Source organism: Somniosus microcephalus, chromosome 6 (assembly GCF_052327205.1).
Source record: "Somniosus microcephalus isolate GS21.2 chromosome 6, FLI_Smic_1.0, whole genome shotgun sequence".
Lineage (NCBI taxonomy): Eukaryota > Metazoa > Chordata > Chondrichthyes > Squaliformes > Somniosidae > Somniosus > Somniosus microcephalus.
In genome coordinates this window covers 93,925,916-93,950,149 of record NC_140992.1, presented here as the reverse complement: position 1 = coordinate 93,950,149, position 24,234 = coordinate 93,925,916, and the positions used below count along the sequence as shown (strand labels likewise).

At 47.3% G+C, this 24,234-nt stretch overlaps 1 protein-coding gene across 1 annotated transcript in view; it reads right to left on the bottom strand.

The window, feature by feature from the left end:
* Window positions 1-15,002, bottom strand: part of LOC147115896 (uncharacterized) — a 52,006-nt gene extending 37,004 nt beyond the window's left edge. Inside the window, 7 exon segments of the mRNA XM_085990545.1 lie at window positions 961-1,056; window positions 2,651-2,782; window positions 6,525-6,613; window positions 11,746-11,888; window positions 12,067-12,163; window positions 14,660-14,760; window positions 14,840-15,002. Of these exon segments, the coding sequence (XP_085846671.1) occupies window positions 961-1,056; window positions 2,651-2,782; window positions 6,525-6,613; window positions 11,746-11,888; window positions 12,067-12,163; window positions 14,660-14,702 (600 nt within the window). The 5' untranslated portion in view covers window positions 14,703-14,760; window positions 14,840-15,002.
* Window positions 15,003-24,234: the final 9,232 nt, after the last annotated feature.

Below are 24,234 nucleotides of genomic sequence, written 5' to 3'. Positions count from 1 at the left end.
ACTTGCTTGCATACTCATTTTGGGTTTCCTTTCCATTTATTTTTGTCTCCCATTTTTTAATTCTCTCCACCTTCACAAAGGCTGAGCTGCCTTTTGAGCCTTTCTAAAAGCTTTCAGAATTTCTGCCACTCTATTGTAATAATCCATTCAATCATTCCCTTCCCTTTAAATTTCACTTACATGCAAATTTCCATCCTGAGCACTGCTGTTCTTCCTACACTCCCTACACCCAAATCTGCACTTGGATTTGTGAATAATTATGCAAATGTACTGATGTCCAAAATTTGAGTGCTATTAGCAATGTACCATTCTGTCAGGATTAGTACTTGTCCTTGATCACTTATAACATATTTACACCAGTATACGGAAATCAGCCCCATATTCTACATATATTCTGACCATATAATATTGCGCATCCCAACCAATTGTAAATTAATGCCATTTCCAAACGGTCAAGGACGACATGAACCTCATGAAGCTGGTTGGAATACCTGCGGATAGATGCACTCCTGCTCAAGGCTAGGTCCATGATATGCAGAATCATACGGCCTCTGATTATTTGCTCACACCTTGCTCTCTGATATGTGCCTGAGTGACCTTTTAGTACTAGTTTGCTGTGTCTACTGCATCATTGCTAATTGTCTTCTATGGGGAGTCCATATAACAGGACCCAGAATCTGATGAATAATACCTTGAAAAGCTACTCAAAGACAGGAAATCATTAAAGCAAAGAGTTCTATAGGCAGTGATATGTGCCGCTGTTTATCAGGTTTCCAACACACTTGGCAGAACACCTGTTGTTGGTAATACACAATGTCACCAAGTCACAGTTGTGTTCTTTACAAACACCCAGTACACTAGATCAGTCCTCTTGTATGGCACAATTTGTCTGTCCTAAATAATGCCACAACAAAGCTACACTGTAGCAGTTTGAGTTAGAGGAATAGAAAATGAACTCACTGTCTCAGTCTCTGTTTTCTTCTGACAGGTTTCACAGTAGCACATATTGTCTCCACTCAAAGTATCAACTTTCAAAAATTCTTGAAAGGATTCATTCTTTAAAAAAAAGGACAATTAGAAAATATATTTTAAAATTGATGTCTTTTTTCAGCAGATTTTCATGAAAAATGGATAATAACTGCGAGTTAATCGATTTTTTTCTCTGTCGCATTTTCACCTATTTAATCATTTTCATTGTAGCATTGTAACTATATTAACACTTTCATTTCAGCAACCAGCAAAGAAACTGTTTCATTACAATGAAATATCAGTGGCAGAGTTCAAATGTAAATCAATATTTAGGAGTGAGCGACAGAACTCTAATCTAACTTAGGTCTGCAGATAATATCAAAGAGTAAATTTATGATGGAAAATTACAGGATGCACATTTGCAGTTTCCCCGATATGTGATCCCACTGGAAGCGACTGCAATTTGGGCCACACAATCTGAAAACCTACCCTTCTAAATATTGGGAGATTTGAAAGAGTTATGGTAGAGTGCACCTCAACCAAGGCTGATGCAGACAGCATGAACATGGTTATTCTCTTAGCTTTAGAACTCATGTTTGGGTAACAGTAACCATTAAATATTGTCTATCAAATCTGTACAGAAAGAACACAGATGATAGTTTGACTAAGATCTCAATTTATATCTTTCACTTGTGGCATAAACAATTTTCCAGCACAGTTCTGATTTACAAAGCTGTGATAAACAAATCACATACCATGGGAATATCTTTCAACCCATTGGGAAAAGAACAGTAGTTTAAACAGAAAGCACAGTAGCCAGCTCTGATATTCAATTTTTAAATCACTTGTAAATTTGACCAGCATAAGCAACTTTATGGGTCATTATTAAATTCATCTTGTGTTACAGATTTTAACTCAACTTGGCCTGAAATTCCTTGGTGAAATCAGGGTGAAAATGCTGCACTCTAGGTGAGTGAGACAAATTTGGGGTGGGACCTAATTATGCCAGGATGTACGCCTTTTTCTATCCATCAAAATTCCGCTGGAAGTGGAAATGGAGCTGGAAATCTGTATAATTTCCGCCCAAAAATTCATAGGCATATTATGACAACGTGTCACCGAGGGAGATCTATCTTATGATGTTATTTCCCATCATTTGCGCCCTCGCAACACAGAACACAATGGATGTGTCCCGGGTATCCACTATTGCTAAGGACTTTGGGGGTAGTGGGGATTTCATGTTTAATAGGCCAGTTTCCCGAAAACAATCAATCACAGAGAAATGAACATGCTTCAGGAAACTGGCATATGGAGCCATAAGTGGCTTTAAAAATTTATTACACTTGTTGGGTTGCATCCACTTATACTGTGGCAAGGTGCCGCAGTAAATTCCCTCCCCGCAATCTGGAGTAAGCGCCCCATGGGTGCTGTAATTGGCATGGGTACATGCCCTGCATGTTTAAATACCAGGATATGGGCTGGGGTCAAGAGCAAAGGCAAGGGGCAGTCAACAGATCTGGCCCCTCCTCAGAACTACCACCAAGAGATCAGCACAGGTATTTCTAGCCTATTAAGGTACAGTATTCACTATTTGCAGGTTCATGCTTAGACCCTAGTTGCGGCCCTATTTTTAAGCAGGCTTTGCCAGGACTGTAAATAAGAACACTGATGTGCTACTTACCACACTCTGAAAACCGATAGGACAACCAAATGAGTGAATGGGCAAAGGAATATCCAAAAGAATGCATTCGTCTGGGGCTTCAATATTGCATTCCAAACACTTCAGAGAGTTAATAACTTTACTCTGGTAGATCTGGAAAAAAATATTATGAAAGAATCTTCTCTTTTTCCATATTTTTCAGTGACTAAGGAACACACAAACCATTTTTTAATTTTTCCAATTTGCTCCCTTTTCCCTTACATCTTATAGATGACGATTCATGCTCGGGTATGGTTCCATGGCAACCAACATCCCTGTGGTATATTGACTAAGCACCATTCTTCATGCGTGAGCCCAGACAGCTATTTTACCATCAAGGAAGCATCAGAGTCCAGTCTGGTTCTGTCTTCAACCAAAATCCACTCAATGCTCTTTCCAGCAATCAATGCTGGGACCCTTGGTTGATTTTATTTTCCCCATGCTTAGCCGAGGGACACTAAGGCCAAATTAATTGCCTACCACTGTATGCATGTTAGGTGCTGTCTGGATGTTCTTGCAAAAGGAGTGGTACAGCTCTGTCACAGTGTCAGGTGGGAGCTGTGCTCAAAGGGAATGTGAGTTAGAGATAGGGCTACAAGGCTGCAGCACTAACTCTCCAACCCATCCTCCCTTCAAATACAGCTCACCACAGGGCATGTGGGATTGTTGAATTTGTCCAATGGTACTGCAGACACTTTATAAGTTACTAGCTGAAGTGCCCGGCGGTGCCGAGGGTTTTTTGAGGGCATGTTGTTGTTGGAAGAGAGAGAGAGGGTGACTGGGGGGAAGAGAGAGAGCGACTGGGGGGAAGAGAGAGAGCGACTGGGGGGAAGAGAGAGAGCGACTGGGAGGAAGAGAGAGCGCAACTGGGGGGAAGAGATAGAGTGACTGGGGGGGAGAGAGAGAGCGACTGGGGGGAAGAGAGAGAGCGACTGGGGGGAAGAGAGAGAGCGACTGGGGGAAGAGAGAGAGCGACTGGGGGGAAGAGAGAGAGCGACTGGGGGGAAGAGAGAGAGCGACTGGGGGGAAGAGAGAGAGCGACTGGGGGGAAGAGAGAGAGCCACTGGGGGGAAGAGAGAGAGCGACTGGGGGGAAGAGAGAGAGCCACTGGGGGGATGAGAGAGAGCGACTGGGGGGAAAAGAGAGAGCGACTGGGGGGAAGAGTAGAGTGACTGGGGGGAAGAGAGAGAGCGACTGGGGGGAAGGGGGGTAGGGGAGGGGGGAGGGGAAAGGGGGGAGGGGGAGGGGAAGTGGGGGAGGGGGAGGGGAGGGGGAGGGGGAGGGGAAGGGGGAGGGGGAGGGGAAGAGGGGGGAGGGAGGGGGAGGGGAAGGGGGGAGGGAGGGGAGGGGGAGGGGAAAGGGGGAGGGAGGGGAGGGGGGAGGTGAGGGGGGGAGGGGGGGATGGGGTTGGAGGGGGGAAGGGGGGGAGAGGGGGTGTGTGGGGAGGGGAAAGGGGGGGTGGGAAGGGTGTGGGGGGGAGGGTGGGGGAAGGAGGGGGGAGGGGGGAAGGGAGAAAGGGAGGGTGGGGAGAAAGGGAGGGTGGGGGCCAGCAGACCCTCTCCCCTCTGCCGGCGATGGCTCCGCGGAGCTCAGTGCCGCCCCACGCACTGACATGGCCCAGCCAAGCGCAGCGCCCCGGTCAGCCCGAGCCCCGCCCCCCACCCTCCCGAGCCCCGGCTTCAAGACCGCCGATTGCGGCTGGGCCTGCGCTGGAGCCAAGCCCTGGCAACGGGCGTGAGCCGGCTTGAGGCTGAGAGAGGGCCGGGCCCGGCTGCCGGGGTAACCCTTCCCCCCCCTTCCCGCTCTCCCGAGCACCGACCTCCCGAGCCCCGCCCTCCCGAGCCCCGGCCCTCCACCCGAGCCGCGGGGGGGGGGAAGGAGAGAGCCGCCACTCCTCCGGTCGATGTGTTGTGGGCCGACCCCTGATGAGCGCCCGATCAACTGAGCCCGAGCCCTGCGGTGACCGCAACTCACCTCCCGCTAGGCTCCCTCCCGCCCCGCCAGCCTTTACCAAAATGGCGGGGATGGCTACGCTCGTCCCAGTCCCGCGCCGCCAGCCTTTACCAAGATGGCGGCGATCGCAAGGTGGGCCCAGCGGGAGGGGCGGTGCCTAGCTCGGGCGTGGCTGGGCAACAGAGGCCCAGGCTTCCAGGCCTGCAAAAACGGTGAAAGGTAGGAAAATTATAGAGGTTAGAGAAAAGATTTATAAATTAATTAACTTTTTTAAAAACAATTTGGGCTAGATTTTCAATTGCTTGCGCCAGCAGTTAGCGCCTTAAGAGAAGTGAATTTCGGGCGCTATGCGTGTAGCGCCCGGGCGCAGCGCAGTTTGCGCCTCGCCCCAAATTAAGTTGGCTGTTAGCGCTGGCGCAAAGTTTAGTGCCCGCCCGGATGCGCGTGCAGAAAATGACGTCACATCCTCATGCAACGCCCTTTGGCCGCCCCGATTCCAAACTTCAGTCGGACCGCCCCATTGTGCGGCTGGCGTCCAGAGCGTTTGTAAAATGGAACGCAACACACCCCGGGGAGCGCAAATTAAAGGGCACTCCTCCTGCACTATAAAAGGCACTCTGCATGTGTTGTGTGGAAGGGTCCAGTGTGTTGTTGTGAACGGTGTATTTCTGTTTCCGGCCTCCTCCTCCTCCTCCTCCTCCTCCTGTTTTTCCCCCCCAGACTCGGCCTTTGAAAAAAAACACATGCACCCTTCCCCTTTAAGAGCTCTCTGGCACCAGAGTGTCTGCCGTGCGCTGCGCCCGAGCTCGGGTGTTGCGCTCTGCACCGCCGGCTTAGCGCCTAAAGATAGTAGTGGAACGCCTCTTTTAGCGCTCCAGCAACCTCTTAGGGCGAAGCCACTGAATTTCCGGCAAGGGGGCGCAACTTTGGGGCGGGCGCTAACTTCGGGCGGGCGCTAACGTTAGCGCCCCAAAACTGGCTATACTGAAATTCTAGGCCTTTATGTTTTAAAAGCAACTTTTTTTTTTGCTGGAAATCTAGATTTGAAAAGAAACACGCAGAAAGTGGGGAAAAAAAATAAACTTACAAATCAAGATGGCTGACACTCACCTCAGTTCAGAATGATAAGGCCCGCCCACACATGCACCGATTGGTCAACCGTCAGGTCACTGAACTGTAGGATTGGTCAATCATCACGTCACTCAACTCTAGGATGGCCCGACGCACACACAATGAACCCGCCCCCACTCGATGCTAATGAGCGGATAATAAGCGGAATTTTGAACGTTTTTTGGATACCGTCGGCACAATTTTTGTCCAACCAAAAAGTAAATACACCTACAAGAGTCCCCTAATGATGAGCTTTCTTTTGATATAACATATGTGTAGGTACGCTCTATAACTTTTGATTGTATAGCCGGACAGAGAGACAGAGAGACAGAAAGACAGAGAGACAGACAGACAGAGAGACATACTCTTTTATATATATAGATTATGCCAGCAATGACAGTTAATGGCCCTAATGCACTTCACTGCTGTCAAGCTCAGAACCAGCATTCAGTCGACAGCATCTTTACAGCCTTTAGAGAATGGATGGTAAGAGAGAGCTAAATGGCATTAAATTGGTGATCAGTGCCACTTCAATACCTCAGATGTTACACTTAATGACAACAACAATCTCCAAGCTGTAGTTTATTGAAGCAGTATAAAAGGTAACAGTTGAAAAGGTCAGACATGATCACTTTCATGTGATATGTGAGCTTTTCACAATTAATCCAGACCACATACACGCATACAAGATAGACAAACCCAAGGAAGGACTTTAGGATCAAATCCCACTTAGATCAACTTGATTGACATGTAAGAATTGATTTTTAAGATCCCTCCTCCATTATAAGCTCACCTGCAATATATTGCAAAATCCATCACTTTCTGTGGCAACTTTGTTCAGTAACAGTCGGAAATATTCCTCTATATCCTGTTGTTTGAATACTTAAAAATAAACCAAAAATAGTCTTTATCGGCTTGTTCTTCAATTATTTTGAACTTGGAGTAAAAGCTATATTCATTGCTAAAAATTCAGGAAGTAACAGTAGTGCTGGAAAGTAGAGTGGCAGCATAGAGAACAACATCGGAGCATTAGAATAACAACACTGGAAGCCTCTCAGAGGTCAACAGTTGCATCCGCGTAGGAACTATCAGTGTGTGGATGAAAGAATTGATGAAAATCACATTATGACAATAAAAAATCCTACCTATCCATTCTGAGGAACAGGTTAATATAATTTCTGACAAACACTCTCATCAATCTTAAACAGCCGGAAAACCAGGAGCACTGCAAATCACGTGCACTGACCTCAATGCTTAATTTTCCAATCTATGTTACTGGAAAATTTATTCTCGAGTAAATGAGCTGCATAGTTATACGATTTGGTTACAGTGACCTGTATTATAGCTTACTGTGACCTTGAAATTATGCTATGGGATACCAGCTTTATGCATTGGTCTGAAATGCATCTCTTTGGTGTTTTACCCATTTAAAATAAATGTTCTGCTAAAATAGCAGAAAAAGGAATTTCAGATGTGTGGTAAACCACTGTTTGTATTCCACGGTGTACATGCCTGGACATGCCTCGGCTGACTCCTCCCACAAGTCCTAGTATAAAGGTGACTGCTCCCCAGCCCTTTGTATTTCTGGACCAGTCGACCACTCGAGGCAGACCTTCGTTCTTTTGTTAATAAAAGCCTTTAGTTACTCTCTTAACTCTCTGTCTTTTATGAGTAATTGATAGCACATCAATTTTATTAACAAAATTTTTATAATGGAGAAGATCCTCACACCAGCATGCCTGGACTTAGATCATCGGGAGGCGGACTCGTCCACCAAGTTTACTCACTGGCTTAAGTGTTTCGAAAAATTCCTGACCGCCTCCGCAGCAATCAAATCGGACGAGGACAAACTGGATGTCCTGACCTCCAAAGTGAACCACCGAGTGTACTCGGTCATCCAAGACGCGACCTCGTACGCGGACGCTATCAAGCTCCTCAAGGACAAGTACACGCGCCCAGTGAACGAAGTGTACGCCAGGCACCTTCTGGGGAGTCGTAAACAACAACCTGGGGAATCGACCGTGGAATACCTTCAGGCACTGTCTGTGCTTGGCCGGGCCTGTGGTTGTAAGGATGTAAAGGTTGCCGTGTACACAGAGGAACTTATCCGGGACGCTTTTGTAGCGGGCCACAGATCCAATTACACCCGACAGCGACTGTTGGAGCAGAGTGACCTCGACCTCAACAAGGCCTCGGAACTCGCACTATCATTGGATGCAGCCTACCGGGGCATGGATGCCTACTCCTCTGCACCGTGGACGCCGCGGGGAATTACAGCCTGGGACACGGTAGGACCGCCTCATAGCACCGTGCCACCCCAGCCACACCCCAGCAATGGCCCAACTACCGCAGCAGTGTCCCAAGGCCAGACAGCAGTGCCCCAAGGCCAGAAATGCTACTTCTGTGGCCAGGCAAAACACCCCAGAGCGCGCTGCCCGGCGAAAAACGCGATCTGCTCGGGCTGCGGGAAGAAGGGACACTACGCTAGCGTCTGCAGGGCCAAAGCCACCCCGAACACCAGCAGCGCCGCGTGTGGGCCATGCGGGCCGCCATCTTGGGCCTCCCCGGCCATGTGCGAACCACCGGTACAGCAGCCATTTTGGACGCCTCCAGCCACATGGGGATCATGGACGCCGCCATCTTGGACGACGGCCGGAACGCAGCAGGCCCCCAACACCGCCTCATCTGATACCCGCAGTGACACACCGACCCCTACGCTGGCATCCGTTACACTGGACCAAGCGAGACCGCACCAGCTGGCCAGTTCCACAATGGACATTAAGGTAAATGGTCACGATACAATCTGCCTTTTTGACTCTGGGAGCACGGAGAGCTTCATCCACCACGACACGGTGCGGCGTTGCTCTCTCCCAGTCCTGCCTGCGCACCAGCGGATTTCTATGGCCTCCGAGTCCCAGTCGGCGGACATCGGCGGCTACTGCGTGGTGACACTCGTAGTAGACGGGACTGTGTACGATCATTTTAAACTTCTGGTCCTGCCCGACCTCTGCGCTGCCGTCCTGCTGGGGTTAGATTTTCAGTGCCACCTTAAAAGTGTTACGATGGCGTATGGTGGACCCCTACCCCCACTCACAGTCCGCAGCCAGCAGCTTCCAAATTGCCCGCCGCGCACCAGGTGCAACCTCTCCACACTCAGAGTCACCCCCCCCCCACTGTTTGCTAACCTCACCCCCGACTGTAAGCCCATCGCCACAAAGAGCAGGCGATACAGTGCCGGGGACAGGGTTTTCATTAAAACCGAAGTGGAGCGGCTCCTGAAGGAAGGGATTATTGAGGGCAGCACCAGCCCCTGGCGAGCCCAGGTTGTGGTCGTTAAGACCGGCGAGAAGCAGCACCTGGTCATCGACTACAGCCAGACAATAAATCGCTACACCCTGCTGGACGCCTACCCACTCCCCCGCATAGCTGATATGGTCAACCAGATCGCGCAGTACCGCGTCTTCTCGACCATTGACCTGAAATCAGCGTACCACCAGCTCCCTATCCGCCCTGAGGACCGCCAGTATACTGCCTTTGAGGCAAACGGCTGCCTCTATCACTTCCTTAGGGTTCCCTTTGGCGTCACCAACGGGGTCTCCGTCTTCCAAAGGGAGATGGACCGGATGGTAGATCAAAATGCGTTGCAGGCCACTTTCCCATATCTGGACAATGTGACCATCTGCGGCCGTGACTTGCAGGACCATGACGCAAACCTCGAAAAATTCCTCCGCACCGCCCAACTCCTGAACCTGACATATAACAAGGAGAAGTGCATATTCCGCACAAACCGCCTCGCCATCCTTGGCTGTGTTGTGGAACACGGAGTCATCGGCCCCAACCCCGACTGGATGCGTCCCCTTATGGAACTCCCACTGCCCCACTGCCTCAAGGCCCTGAAGAGGTGCCTAGGGTTTTTCTCCTATTACGCCCAGTGGGTCCCCTACTATGCGGACAAGGCCCGTCCGCTGATCAAGTCCACCTCTTTTCCCTTGACGGCAGAGGCCCGCTTAGCCTTCCACTGTATCAAGGAGGACATTGCCAAAGCCACCATGCACGCAGTGGACGAATCCATCCCCTTCCAGGTGGAAAGCGACGCGTCCGACTTTGCCCTGGCCGCTACCCTCAACCAGGCGGGGAGACCCGTGGCCTTCTTTTCACGAACCCTCCAAGGCCCGGAGACCAGACACTCCGCTGTTGAGAAGGAGGCCCAGGCGATTGTGGAGGCTGTGCGTCATTGGAGGCACTACCTGGCCGGAAAACGATTTACCCTGCTCACTGACCAGCGTTCAGTTGCTTTCATGTTTAACAACAAGCAGAGGGGCAAAATCAAAAACGACAAGATCTTGAGGTGGAGAATCGAACTTTCCACCTACAATTACGAGATCAATTACCGGCCCGGGAAGCTCAATGAACCCCCGGATGCGCTATCGCGTGGCACCTGCGCCAGCGCGCAGATCGATAGACTGCGGGCCCTCCACAATGACCTCTGCCACCCGGGGGTCACCAGGTTCTTCCACTTCATCAAGGCCCGCAACCTGCCTTACTCTATTGAGGAGGTCAGGACCATGACCAGGAACTGCCAAGTCTGCGCTGAGTGCAAACCGCACTTTTATAGACCAGACAGGGCCCACCTGATAAAAGCCACTCGCCCCTTCGAGCGCCTGAGCGTTGATTTTAAAGGGCCTCTCCCCTCCTCCGACCGCAATGTGTACTTCCTCAATATTATTGATGAGTACTCCCGTTTCCCGTTCGCCATCCCCTGCCCGGACATGACCAGTGCCACGGTCATTAAATGTCTGAACGACCTCTTCACCCTGTTCGGTTTCCCCAGCTATATCCATAGCGACCGGGGCTCATCGTTTATGAGCGACGAACTCCGTCAGTACCTGCTAACTAGGGGTATTGCCACAAGCAGGACCACCAGTTACAACCCCCGGGGGAACGGACAGGTGGAAAGAGAAAATGCGACAGTTTGGAAGGCCGCCCTGCTAGCCTTAAAGTCTAGGGGCCTTCCAACCTCCCGCTGGCAGGATGTGCTCCCCGATGCACTCCACTCTATTCGGTCACTACTCTGCACTGCCACTAACGCCACCCCTCATGAGAAAATGTTTGTCTTCCCAAGGAAGTCCACATCGGGGACATCGCTACCGCCATGGCTGACGTCCCCAGGGCCGGTCCTACTGAGAAGACACGTGAGGACCCATAAAACGGACCCCCTGGTCGAGAGGGTCGACCTCCTCCACGCCAACCCCCAGTATGCTTACATTGCATACCCGGACGGGCGGGAGGACACAGTCTCCATAAGAGACCTTGCACCCTCGGGGGCCGCAGTAACCCACTACTCACTACCACCCCCCCCCACGACCCGATATCCAGCCCCAGCAGACGGCAGGCCTGGGCCCCGCGACCCGCTCGACATCTACGAGGACGACACGCCTGTGCCACAGCCTACGCAGGACTCGACGCCGGAAGCTCCACTACCCCTGCCGTCGCCATGCCGATCACAGCGGCAGACAAGACCTCCGGAGAGACTCCAATACACTAACTTTTAATACACTTCACCCCGTCGGACTCAATTTTAAACAAGGGGTGAATGTGGTAAACCACTGTTTGTATTCCACTGTGTACATGCCTGGACATGCCTCGGCTGACTCCTCCCACAAGTCCTAGTATAAAGGTGACTGCTCCCCAGCCCTTTGTATTTCTGGACCGGTCGACCACTCGAGGCAGACCTTCATTCTTTTGTTAATAAAAGCCTTTAGTTACTCTCTTAACTCTCTGTCTTTTATGAGTAATTGATAGCGCATCAAGATGAACATATAAAAACCTTCATGTGCTAATTTGCCATATCACACAATTTCAAAGCCAGTGACTTGCACCATAGTGCCAACTTAGATGTAGAACACTGAGAAAGTTTTTCATGTATTTACTGGAAATTCTATGCCATGTTACATGATTTCTACAATATATGCCAGTCTGAAACATCTTGACATTTCCTACATATTGTTACTTACTCTCTTGTTGGCTCATGCCTAAGTTCCTTGTAATCCCACGTGTATTTGCTGTTTGTTTTGCATCTAACTGTGCAAACAATTCTTTAAGCTGGTAGCAAATGCTGGTGTCCTGATTGATCTTTTCATTTGTCTTTTCAATGAAGCTAAGGGGAGGGACATTTGTTTAACAATTTCAGGCATTTGCAGTATAGAGTACAACTTATACATGCCTTTCATATGTAAATATTCAAATCTAAAACATATTACACTTCAAACCAATTTGATAATGCATGGTTGAAATATATTTAGAAGCTCATTATTACTTGTATTAATTGTACAAACCTGATGATAGTTTCCTTCACTTCAGGAGTCATGTAGAGGGTCTGGAGCAATGTGTTCAGGTAGCAAGTGGCTCCTTGGTTATATAATCCGACAAACTCTAATAAAATAAGACAAAAGGTCATTGACCTGAAACATTAACTCTGTTTCTCTCTCCACAGATGCTGCCTGACCTGCTGAGTATTTCCAGCATTTACTGTTTTTATTTCTAACAAAATAAGAGCTTTGTTAACACTGATCATGTATGTAGAATACAGCAGATTTGCTTAACAGACAATAAACAAAAGAGTGCTGGTTTCCACATGCATACGAGTAACCCACAAGATTCCTTGTGACTGTATAAATTCTGTATAAAATATGGCTGTATATATTCCCAGTGTCAGCTGTGGCTCAGTTGGTAGCACACTTGCCTCTGAGTCAGAAGGTTGTGGGTTTAAGTTCACACTCCAGACAGGAAACCCGCTGTCAACCCGCCTCCAATCAATCTTCCCGGGAGTCGGGTCCCCGATTTTCACAGGGACCCAACTCCTAGCGGTGGGAAGAGGATCATAGCCACTTAACTGCCTGTTAAAGGTTGTTAACAGGTGGCTCTTTTTCAATTTTGACACTTCTACTTCGGGCTTTCCGATGTCCGGACACCACGCCAGGTAAGTGTGGCATGTTGTGAGTCTGCTGTAATATTTCTGCATTGATGACAGCTGCAGAAGTGGTGTGAGTGTTTGCAGCACCTCAATACTGTCAAACACTGAGAAATCAGCAGTCAAAAAAAAATTGTGCATGGTCCCTTTAAGAAAACCAGCAGATGCCACATCATCAAATGACGCCATCTGATCGGCTTCCTCTTAATTGGCCGGCAAGCCCGCAGGGCGGGCTTAACAATACCAATTGACGTAAAATCACATCTGTAGGCCGGATGTAGTTGGGGGCGGGACTGGAACCCGGAAACCACCTAACCCGTTCCCAATCCGCATTGATCGAGAAAAATCGCAGTCTGAGTCTTTCCCCTCAGTGAGTCTTTAAATAAAATACTGTGGAACCTACATTAATTGGTGGAGAATGGAAACTGGTGGATAATCAACAGCCTCCAAATTTTCTGGGGACCTAAGGAGGGCATAATGGGAAGAGCGTGCTTCAGAAACTAATGGATGTGCTTTATAACTTTGTGAGATATATATTAAAACCAGTCTAACCACTTAGCAGTGCCAATCCCTCTCTTACCGCACCCACTGGTAGATATGTGTGGCTGGGAGACACTGGGCGTTCCTCCAAAATCACCATTGTAATGTTATTTTGTTGTGCTGGTTTCAGGCCTCTGGCTCCACTCTCCCTTATTAACATTTCCATGCTGTGCCATTCACCTTCAGACAGCACCAGAAGTGGAGCTGGTGAAATTAGCAGCAGTTCACAGACCCAGGACAAAGTGGATCCCCATTACAGCCAGAACAAGATAACTTGGCCAAAGTTCCTCAATCCTCTTCTGCTGCTGCAATTGTGGAGGAGAGGGCATCCTGATATGCCCATGGCCTCCGCGCCTGACCCCGCAGAATTTCATTGGTGCTCCAGGGCCAGACCCGGGCCTGAACATTCCTGTGGGCTCCACTTGCCCCCCCTCCGGTGACCTGGATGCTGGTAGTTTGTGGGTGCCGAGTCACTGCGCACTCAGCGGGTAAGAGCCATGGGAAATCTAGTGGGTGGTGCCAACCCACCAACTCTGCTTCCTTACCGACATCAAACTATTGCTGTCCCCAGCCCCCAGTGGGAACTCCTTCATGCATGTCTTTGGGGTGGAGACACTATTTCCACACCCCTCCCCCGGTTATGTCCCACATACTATACCCAAGAATTGCACCTGAGGTCTTGAGAAAATTCAGGGTCTGTTGGGAGGAAACCGAGGCATCGCTGCTGAAGGTTGTTTTGTGCACACCAGTCTTGGTGCCTGTAGTAGTAACAGCTTTTGTAACTGGCTATAAATCTTCCGCTCTCCATAAACTTCAGCTCATCCAAAACTCTGCTGCCCATATCCCAGCTTGCACCAAGTTCCATTCACCTATCACTTCTGTGCTCGCTGGCCTACATTAGTTCCCAGTCCACCAATGCCTCAAATTTAAAATTGTCCTCATGTTCCAAACGCTCCATGGCCTCGTCCCTCCCTATCTCTGTAACCTCCTCCAGCCCTAAAACCATCTGTAGGCTCCTTGTTCCTCCAACTCTTGGGCAACCCCCACTTCCTTCACCCCACCATTGGCAGCCGTGCCTTCAGCTGTCTCGGCCCTCAGCTCTGGAATCCCCATCCCAAATCTTTTCACCTCTCTACCTCTCTCTTCTCCATTAAGACAAAACACCAGCAGGGACTGGTTGGGCTGAATGGCCTGTTTCTGCACTGTATATCCTATGCAATCCTATGTAAAGTTGTTAGTTTTTACAAGAGGCTGTTGATTAAATTCCCCCTTTAAATAATTCGCTATTTTATCACAGCATGTGCATATGGAGATACATCAAGATAAAAGGCTATCTTCACCACAGATTAATAGTTTCTGAGTACGGAGCAGGTTAATAACACACAATGAATTCATTGAATAACATTTCTATCCCTTACCTTCATGATTGTCCCTAGTTCTACTTCTTGGCTTTTTCCCCATTTCTTTTCACTTTTGCTGATTATTTTCTCTTTAATTCAACTCTTCCTCTCTTGTTAATCTGAAATTAAACGAAAGGCGACACTCAACAAAACGTGTCTATTGTTAAATTCATGTATTCCTTATTTACCGTGAGTTACCGGCGCAGACACGATGGGCCAAATGGCCTCCTTCTGTGCGTCTTCCTGAGAAACAATAAACGGGGTGCCGCGGTGCTTCAGAGCCTGAGGATGACCCCAGCACTTGGCTGACTATGTAAGGTCTCGATGCACTAAGCTTCAAGGCGCTACTTATTCTGCCCTCACTCGGGAGGAACCCAATCAACAGCGAAAATCAGACAGGAACTAGTTTCAGTTTCATTAAAAATATGTCGACTGGTTGCGTGATTACTGAAATTTGGACCGGGACCACATCACTTATTGAAGTTGAATAATCAGACCTAGGAGTGTAGGCAGCAGTATTAAAACTGTATAGGATTCCTTTCAAATGCTGTCACATCTGCCTTCCCTCTAATTATGGAACACATTTTGTTTACGTCGCAATTTAATGAGTTTTAAAGAAAAACATTTTTGTAGTCAATTTATGTGAGATTTGTTAGTCCAGAAGCTTGAATCAATTAATTGGCCCGGATTTTGCGCTCAGTGGCAAACGAACGGCACTCGCCATTCATTACGCTTACAGCTTCGCACAGACTTTTCCTGTGATTTTATACGGCATCTGCTATAATTAGAAATTCATTGGCGCCCTCTATAGGGGATCTGGGACTTGTGTGTCCCCCTCAACCAATCTGATTGAACAATCCTTACTGAGACACGCAGGGGGTAATTTTAATCGTAAAAAACGGGTGGGTTGTGGTTGGGTTAATGTTAAAAAAATTTAAATATCAAACCCGACCCCAACCCACCCACTTCCAGGTTTAACAGAGGCCAGACGGGGGCAGGCAGTCAACCCACTCCCAGGAGGCGGGTTGGCCATTTAAATATTATAATGAGGCTGGGAGCCTCATATTTAACCTGTCTTCCAGGTTTAACCCTTGATGTCATATTTGACCCTGAAATGAGCGTCCGACCACATATCCGCAGCATAACTAAGATCGCCTATTTCCATCTCCGTAACATCGCCCGTCTCTGCCCTTGCCTCAGCTCATCCGCTGCTGAAACCTTCATCCATGTCTTTGTTACCTCTAGACTTGACTATTCCAACACACTCCTGGCTGGCCTCCTACATTCTACCCTACGTAAACGTGAGGTGATCCAACACTCAGCTGCTCGTGTCCTAACTCGCACCAAGTCCCGTTCACCCATCACCCCTGTGCTCGCTGACATACATTGGCTCCCGGTTAAACAACGCCTCGATTTCAAAATTCTCATCCATGTTTTTAAATCTCTCCATGGCCTCGCCCCTCCCTATCTCTGTAATCTCCTTCAGCCCCGCAACCCCCGAGATATCTGCACTCCTCTAATTCTGCCCTCTTGAGCATCCCTGATTATAATCGCTCAACCATTAGTGCCCGTGCCTTCTGTTGCCTAGGCCCTAAGCTCTGGAATTCCCTGCCTAAACCTCTCCACCTCTCTTTCCTCCTTTAAGACGCTCCTTAAAACCTACCTCTTTGACCAAGCTTTTGGTCACCTGCCCTAATTTCTCCTTATATGGCTCGGTGTCAAATTTTTTTGTCTTAAAATACTCCAGTGAAGCACCTTGGGATGTTTTAGTACGTTAAAGGCGCTATTTAAATACAAGTTGTTGCTGTTGTTATTAGAAAGGGGCTAGGGTTAAAGCCAGCAAATTTTTCTGAGGGGTCCTTAAACAGGCATTAGACCCCTCATTAGTACATACAAGGGTCCTAACACCTGTTTAAGGCCGCTGCCCTGAAGCCTGAAAACTGTCCAAGGTCAATATGGCATAGCCCTGTGAAATTGGTAATTTTTGCTTCCATTTTCTATGCGTAAAATCAACGCAACAAGGTCCAATTTCTATCCCATTGTTTCAGAACAAAATAGTCTGAATAAATAATAGAATTTCAATTGGAAACTCTGAAGTGGTTAAATTATTTACCCTATGCAGACTCAGCATATAATTCCAGCCATCTTAGAGCACTGTCATCACTAACATGCAAAGCGAACAGGACACCAGATAATTTGGTTAGTGGGCACGATTCAACGACGTGGGACATGGTTTGTATTGGTCCGCAAGGACATTTGTCATCATTACAAAAGACCCATAGATGAAGATTTGAGACGCAGTGTCCCCATCCAGTTTGAAAGTGGTTGAGAAGTGGCCAACTAAGCTGTGACCAGTTGAATGACAGTCTGTAGGGTCAGAGATGTTATGGTGATTTATAGGAGCATCTGATGTCCACTTTTCACACCAGTGAGTGTCTAAGGAAAAGTCAAAAGAATTAGGAAAGGTTGACCATATTGGGTGCACGAAGAAAGTCGCACTGTTGGTGACAGGACAAGTCATTGGCAACATGATTTTGTGTTTAAACAACAGTGCTCACTAATTAAGCTTGGTTAATAAACAGAGACTGCAATTCCTATTTTGCACTGCCTTTTCAAAGAAATTGAAAATGAAACCTAATTCAGGTTTTCTTCTTTCGTAATGAGCAAAGATTTCCACTCTTGGATTCCTCTGTTTTCACTGTGCTTTGAACTGAAACAACAAATTTTGACAAATTGATACATATACTCTTGACCCCTATATTCGTAGAGCTGCTCCCTTATCTCCAATCTACCCTTTGTCATTTTGCCACCTGACTTATACACTCACCTATTACATTATGCAGTGAAGTCTATTAATTGCCATGAAAGTAATTTTTTATTTATTTGTTCCTGGGATGTGGGCATCGCTGGCAAGGCCAGCATTTATTGCCCATCCCTAATTGCCCTTCAGAAGGTGGTGGTGAGCCGCCTTCTCTAAATGCTGCAGTCCGTGTGGTGAAAGTACTCGCATAGTGCTGTCAGGGAGGGAGTTCCAGGATTTTGACCCAGTGACGATGAAGGAACGGCGATATATTTCCAAGTCAAGATGGTGTGTAACTTGGAGGGGAACTTGGAGGTGGTGGTGTTCCCATACACCTGCTGCCCTTGTCCTTCTAGGTGGTAGATGTTACGGGTTTGGGAGGTGCTGCTGAAGCAGCCTTGGTGTGTTGCTGCAGTGCATCTTGTAGATGGTACACACTGCAGCCACGGTACGCTGGTGGTGGAGGGAGTGAATGTTGAAGGTGGTGGATGGGGTGCCAATCAAGTGGGCTGCTATGTCCTGGATGGTGTCTCTTGGGTGTCTTTGGAGCTGCACTCAGCCAGGCAAGTGGAGAGTATTCTACCACACTCCTGACTTGTGCCTTGTAGATGGTGGAAAGCTTTTGGGGAGTCAGGAGGTGAGACACTCACCACAGAATACCCAGCCACTGACCAGCTCTTGTTGCCATAGTATATATGTGGCTGGTCCAGTTAAGTTTCTGGTCAATGGTGACCCCCAGGATGTTGATGGTGGGGGATTCGGCGATGGTAATGCCATTGAATGTCGAGGGGAGGTGGTTAGACTCTCGCTTGTTGGAGATAGTCATTGCCTAGCACTTGTGTGGCATGAATGTTACTTGCCACTTATCAGCCAAAGCCTGAATGTCAGCCAGGTCTTGCTGCATGCGGGCATGGACTGCCTCATTACCTGAGGAGTTGCGAATGGAACTGAACACTGTGCAATCATCAGCTTTTGACCTTATGATGGAGGAAAGTCATTGATGAAGCAGCTAAAGATGGTTGGGCCTAGGACACTGCCCTGAGGAATTCCTGCAGCGATGTCATGGGGCTGAGATGAATGACCTCCAACAACCACAAGCACCTTCCTATGTGCTAGGCATGACTCTAGGCAGTGTAGAATTTTCCCCCTGATTCCCATTGATTTCAATTTTACTAAGGCTCCTTGCTGTAGAGAGGGCTTTAAACTAATTAGTTGGGGGGAGGTTCCGAGAGAACAAATAATAAAAATGACAACAGAGAAGGTCATAGACTTAGGTAGCAGTGGGGAAATGAAAAACCAGAGCGTGTCAGGAAGGGGCAGAAGGTATGGAGTAAAAGGTAAAGTAATAAAAAGGGCAAAAGCAGGAACTAAGTGTCAAAAAACACATTTGAAAGTTCTCTATCTGAATGCACGTAGCATTCGTAACAAAATAGATGAGTTAATGGCACAAATAGCTACATATGGGTATGATCTTGTGGCCATTACAGAAACATGGCTGCAGGGTGACAATGCCTGGGAATTAAACATACCAGGTTATTTAACGATCAGGAAGGACAGGCAGGAAGGAAGGGGAGGTGGGGTGGCTATGTTAATAAAGGAAGGAATCACTGTAATACAAAGAAATGATATTGGGTCAAAAGATCAGGATAATGAAACAGTTTGGGTGGAGATAAGGAATAATAAGGGGAAAAAAACACTAGTGGGCGTAGTCTATAGGCCTCCAAACAGTTGCAACTCTGTTGGACGGAGTATCAATCAGGAAATAGTTGAGGCTTGTAATAAGGGAACATCTATAATTATGGGGGATTTTAACTATCATATTAACTGGACAAATCAAATTGGGCAGGGCTGCCTTGAGGATGAGTTCATTGAGTGTATTAGGGATGGGTTTCTTGAGCAGTATGTAACTGAACCGACCAGGGGGCAAGCAACCTTAGATCTGGTCCTGTGTAACGAGACAGGATTAATTAAAAATGTCCTAGTAAAGGATCCCCTTGGAATGAGTGACCATAACATGGTTGAATTCCATGTTCAATTAGAGGGTGAGGAGGTTGTATCTCAAACAAGCGTGCTAAGCTTGAATAAAGGAGACTATGAAGGTATGAGAGCAGAATTGAGCAAAGTGGATTGGGAAAATAGATTAAAGGGTAAGACGATACATGATCAGTGGTGTACATTTAAGGAGTTATTTTACAACTTCCAAAAAAAGTATATTCCACTGAGAAGAAAAGGGTGTAAAAGAAAAGACAGCCATCCGTGGCTAAGTAAAGAAATTAAGGATAGTATTCGACTAAAAACAAGGGCATATAAGGTAGCCAAATCTAGTGGGAGGATAGAGGATTGGGAAAACTTTAAAAGACAGCAAAAAATAACAAAAAGATTGATTAGGAAAAGGAAGATAGATTATGAAAGTAAATTAGCAAAAAATATAAAAACAGATAGTAAGAGTTTTTATAGTTATATAAAAAGAAAAAGGGTGGCTAAAGTAAATGTTGGTCCCTTAGAGGATGAGACCGGGAAATTAATGGTGGGAAATATGGAGATGGCAAAAACACTGAATGAATATTTTGTATCAGTCTTTACAGTAGAGGACACTAAGAATATCCCAACACTGGACAAGCAGGGGGCTATAGGGGGGGAGGAGATAAACACGATCAAAATCACTAAGGAAGTGGTACTCGGTAAAATAATGGGACTCAAGGCGGATAAATCGCCTGGACCTGATGGCTTACATCCAAGGGTCTTGAGGGAAGTGGCGGTAGGGATTGTGGATGCATTGGTAATAATCTTCCAAAACTCCCTGGACTCAGCAAAGGTCCCAGCAGACTGAAAAACTGCTAATGTAACACCCTTATTTAAAAAGGGCAGTAGACAGAAGGCTGGAAACTATAGACCGGTTAGCCTAACATCTGTGGTAGGTAAAATTTTGGAGTCCATTATTAAGGAGACAGTAACAGGACATTTGGATAATCATAGTTTAATAAGACAAAGTCAGCATGGTTTTATGAAGGGGAAGTCATGTTTGACAAATTTGCTGGAGTTCTTTGAGGAAGTAACATACAGGGTGGATAAAGGTGAACCAGTGGACGTAATGTATTTAGACTTCCAAAAGGCATTTGACAAGGTGCCACATAAAAGATTATTGCTTAAGATAAAAAATCACGGGATTGGGGGTAATATTCTGGCATGGATAGAGGATTGGCTATCTAACAGAAGGCAGAGAGTTGGGATAAATGGTTCATTCTCAGACTGGCAATCAGTAACCAGTGGTGTTCCGCAGGGGTCAGTGCTGGGTCCCCAACTCTTTACAATCTATATTAACGATTTGGAGGAGGGGACCGAGTGTAACATATCAAAGTTTGCAGATGATACTAAGATGGGAGGGAAAGTAGTGAGAGAGGAGGACATAAAAAACCTGCAAGGGGACATAGACAGGCTAAGTAAGTGGGCAGAGACTTGGCAGATGGAATACAATACTGGAAAGTGTGAGGTTATGCACTTTGGCAGGAAAAATCGTAGAGCAAGTTATTATCTTAATGGCAAGAAACTGGAAAGTACTGAAGTACAAAGGGATCTGGGGGTCCTGGTGCACGAAACTCAAAAGGTTAGTATGCAGGTGCAGCAAGTGATTAAGAAGGCCAATGGAATGTTGGCTTTCATTGCTAGGGGGATAGAATATAAAAATAGGGAGGTATTGCTTCAGTTGTACAAGGTATTGGTGAGACCGCACCTGGAATACTGCATACAGTTTTGGTGTCCATACTTAAGAAAAGACATACTTGCTCTCGAGTCAGTACAAAGAAGGTTCACTCGGTTAATCCCGGGGATGAGGGGATGGACATATGAGGAGAGGTTGAGTAGATTGGGACTCTACTCATTGGAGTTCAGAAGAATGAGAGGCGATCTTATTGAAACATATAAGATTGTGAAGGGGTTGGATCGGGTGGATGCGGGGAGGATGTTCCAGATGATGGGTGAAACTAGAACTAGGGGGCATAGTCTTAGAATAAGGGGCTGCTCTTTCAAAACTGAGATGAGGAGGAACTACTTCACTCAGAGGGTGGTAGGTCCATGGAATATGCTGCCCCAAAAAGCTGTCGAAGCTACATCATTACATAAATTTAAAACAGAAATAGACAGTTTCCTAGAAGAAAAGGGAATTAAGGGTTACAGGGAGCGGGCAGGAATTTGGACATGAGTTTAGGTGCGGATCGGTCATGGCCCTGTGGGTAGCGGAGCGGGCCCAGGGGCCGTGTAGCCTGATCCTGCTCCTGTTTCGTGTGTCTAATTCTGTTAGATTCAGGAGATAGTCCTGTCATAGTGGATTGGCGGTTAGGATCAGATCAGCCATGATCTTATTGAATGGCGGAGCAGGCTCGAGGGGCCAATTGGCCTACTCCTGCTCCTATTTCTTATGTTCTTATGTTCTTATGCCACACCTGGTCAAATGCTGCCTTGATGTCAAGGGCAGTCACTCTCACCTCACCTCTGGAATTTAGCTCTTTTTTCCATGTTTGGACCAAGGCTGTAATCAGGTTTGGAGCTGAGTGCTCCTGACGGAAACCAAACTGAGCATCGGTGAGCAGGTTATTGGTGAGTAAATGACACTTGATAGCACTGTTGATGATACCTTCCATCACTTTGCTGATGATTGAGAGTAGACTGATGGGGCGGTAATTGGCCAGATTGGATTTGTCCTCCTTTTTGTGGATAGGACATACCTGGGCAGTTTTCCACATTATCGGGTAGATGCCAGTGTTGTAGCTGTACTGGAACAGCTTGGCTAGAGGCACGGCTAGTTCTGGAGTACAAGTCTTCAGCACGGCAGCCGGGATGTTGTCGGGGCCAATAGCCTTTGCTGTATCCAGTGTGCTCAGCCGTTTCTTGATATCAGGTGGAGTGAATCGATTTGGCTGAAGACTGGCTTCTGTGATGGTGGGGACCTTAGGAGTGGGCTGAGATGGATCATCCAATCGGCACTTTTGGCTGAAGATGGTTGCAAACGCTTCAGCCTTGTCTTTTGCACTCACGTGCTGGGCTTTGCCATTGATAATGGGAATATTCATGGAGCCTCCTCCTCCTGTTAGTTGTTTAATTCTCCACCACCATTCACAACTGGATGTGACAGGACTGCAGGTGGTAATAGTAGAGTGAGGGATATGCTGGGCCATGAGGTTACAGATTGTGGTGGAATAAAATTCTGCTGCTGCTGATGGCCCACAGCACCTCATGGATGCCCAGTTTTGAGCTGCTAGATCTGTTCTGAATCTATCCAATTTAGTATGGTGGTAGTGCCACGCAACATGAAGGAAGGTGTCCTCGGTGTGAAGACAGGCCTTTGTCTCCACAAGCACCGTGCGGTGGTCACTGCTACCATTGCTGTCATGGACAGATGCATCTGCGACAGGTAGATTGATGAGGACGAGGTGAAGTAGGTTTTCCCTCATGTTGGTTCTCTCACCACCTGCCGCAGGCCCAGACTGGCAGCTATGTCCTTCAGAACTCAGCCAGCTCTGTCAGTAGTGGTGCTACCGAGCCACTCTTGGTGATGGATATTGAAGTCACCCACCCAGAGTACATTCTGTGCCTTGCCTCAGTGCTTCTTCCAAGTGGTGTTTATAATGGAGGAGTACTAATTCATCAGCTGAGGGTGGGCGGAAGGTGGTAATCAGCAGGAGGTTTCCTTGCCCATGCTTGACCTGAAGCCATGAGAATTCATGGGGTCTGGAGTCAATTTTGAGGACTCCGAGGGCCACTCCCTCCCAACTGTATACCACAGTGCCGCCACCTCTGGTAAGTCTGTCCTGCCAGTGGGACAGGACATAAGTGATGTTGGAATCTGGGACATTGGCTGAAAGGTATGATTCTGTGAGTATGACTATGTCAGGCTGCTGCTTGTCAGCTCTCCCAATTTTGGCACAAGTCCTCAGATTTTACTGAGGAGGACCTTGCAGGTTTGACTGGGTGTGTCGTTGTTGTGTCCAAAGCTGGTGCCGAGGTTGATCTGTCTAGTTTTTTTCTTATTATTGTTTCTTGTAGCGGTTAGTTACAACTGAATGGCTTGCTGGGCAATCATATTGCTGTGGATCTGGAGTCATATATAGGCCAGACTAGGTAAGGATGGTAGATTTCCTTCCCTAAAGGACATTAGTGAACCAGATAGGTTTTTAACGACAATCCGATTGTTTCATGGTCACCATTACTGATACTAGCTTTTTATTCCAGATTTAAAAAAAACTGAATTTAAATTCCCCAGCTGTCGTGGTGGGATTTGAACTCACGTATTGGGATTATCAGTCCAATAACATAACCACTATCCCACTGTTCCCTATCAATCACGGTATTCTGTTCAGTCAGCAAAGGAATCAAATTCCCAAATTTTCTCTGAGGAAGTACTAATAATGCTGACAAGAAGTGCATTTAACGATTCCATGCACAATTATTAATTGACTTGCATTTCAAAGTACTAGGATAAATTCTATATGATGCTGCTTTCTGATAGAATTCACGTAGGAACTGCCGCTGAATTTTTAAGTATAATGAAACTGCAGGAATAAACCAATTCATCCTAAACTGAGTGAACTGTGGCGCCTTGACGTGTTCCATGTCCAGTCCAACCCACTAATTTGCCCCTTTATCCCAGTGATCATATCTACCTTCATTTGCCTAAGTGCTTCAAACCTGCCTCAGAAGACCTGCTGGATTGTTCCAGCTTTGATTTTTCTCCCTTGCGTGTTGCACACTGAAATATATTGGCCCATATTTTCCGATCGGAGTCTTCCTGCCGGAGGCC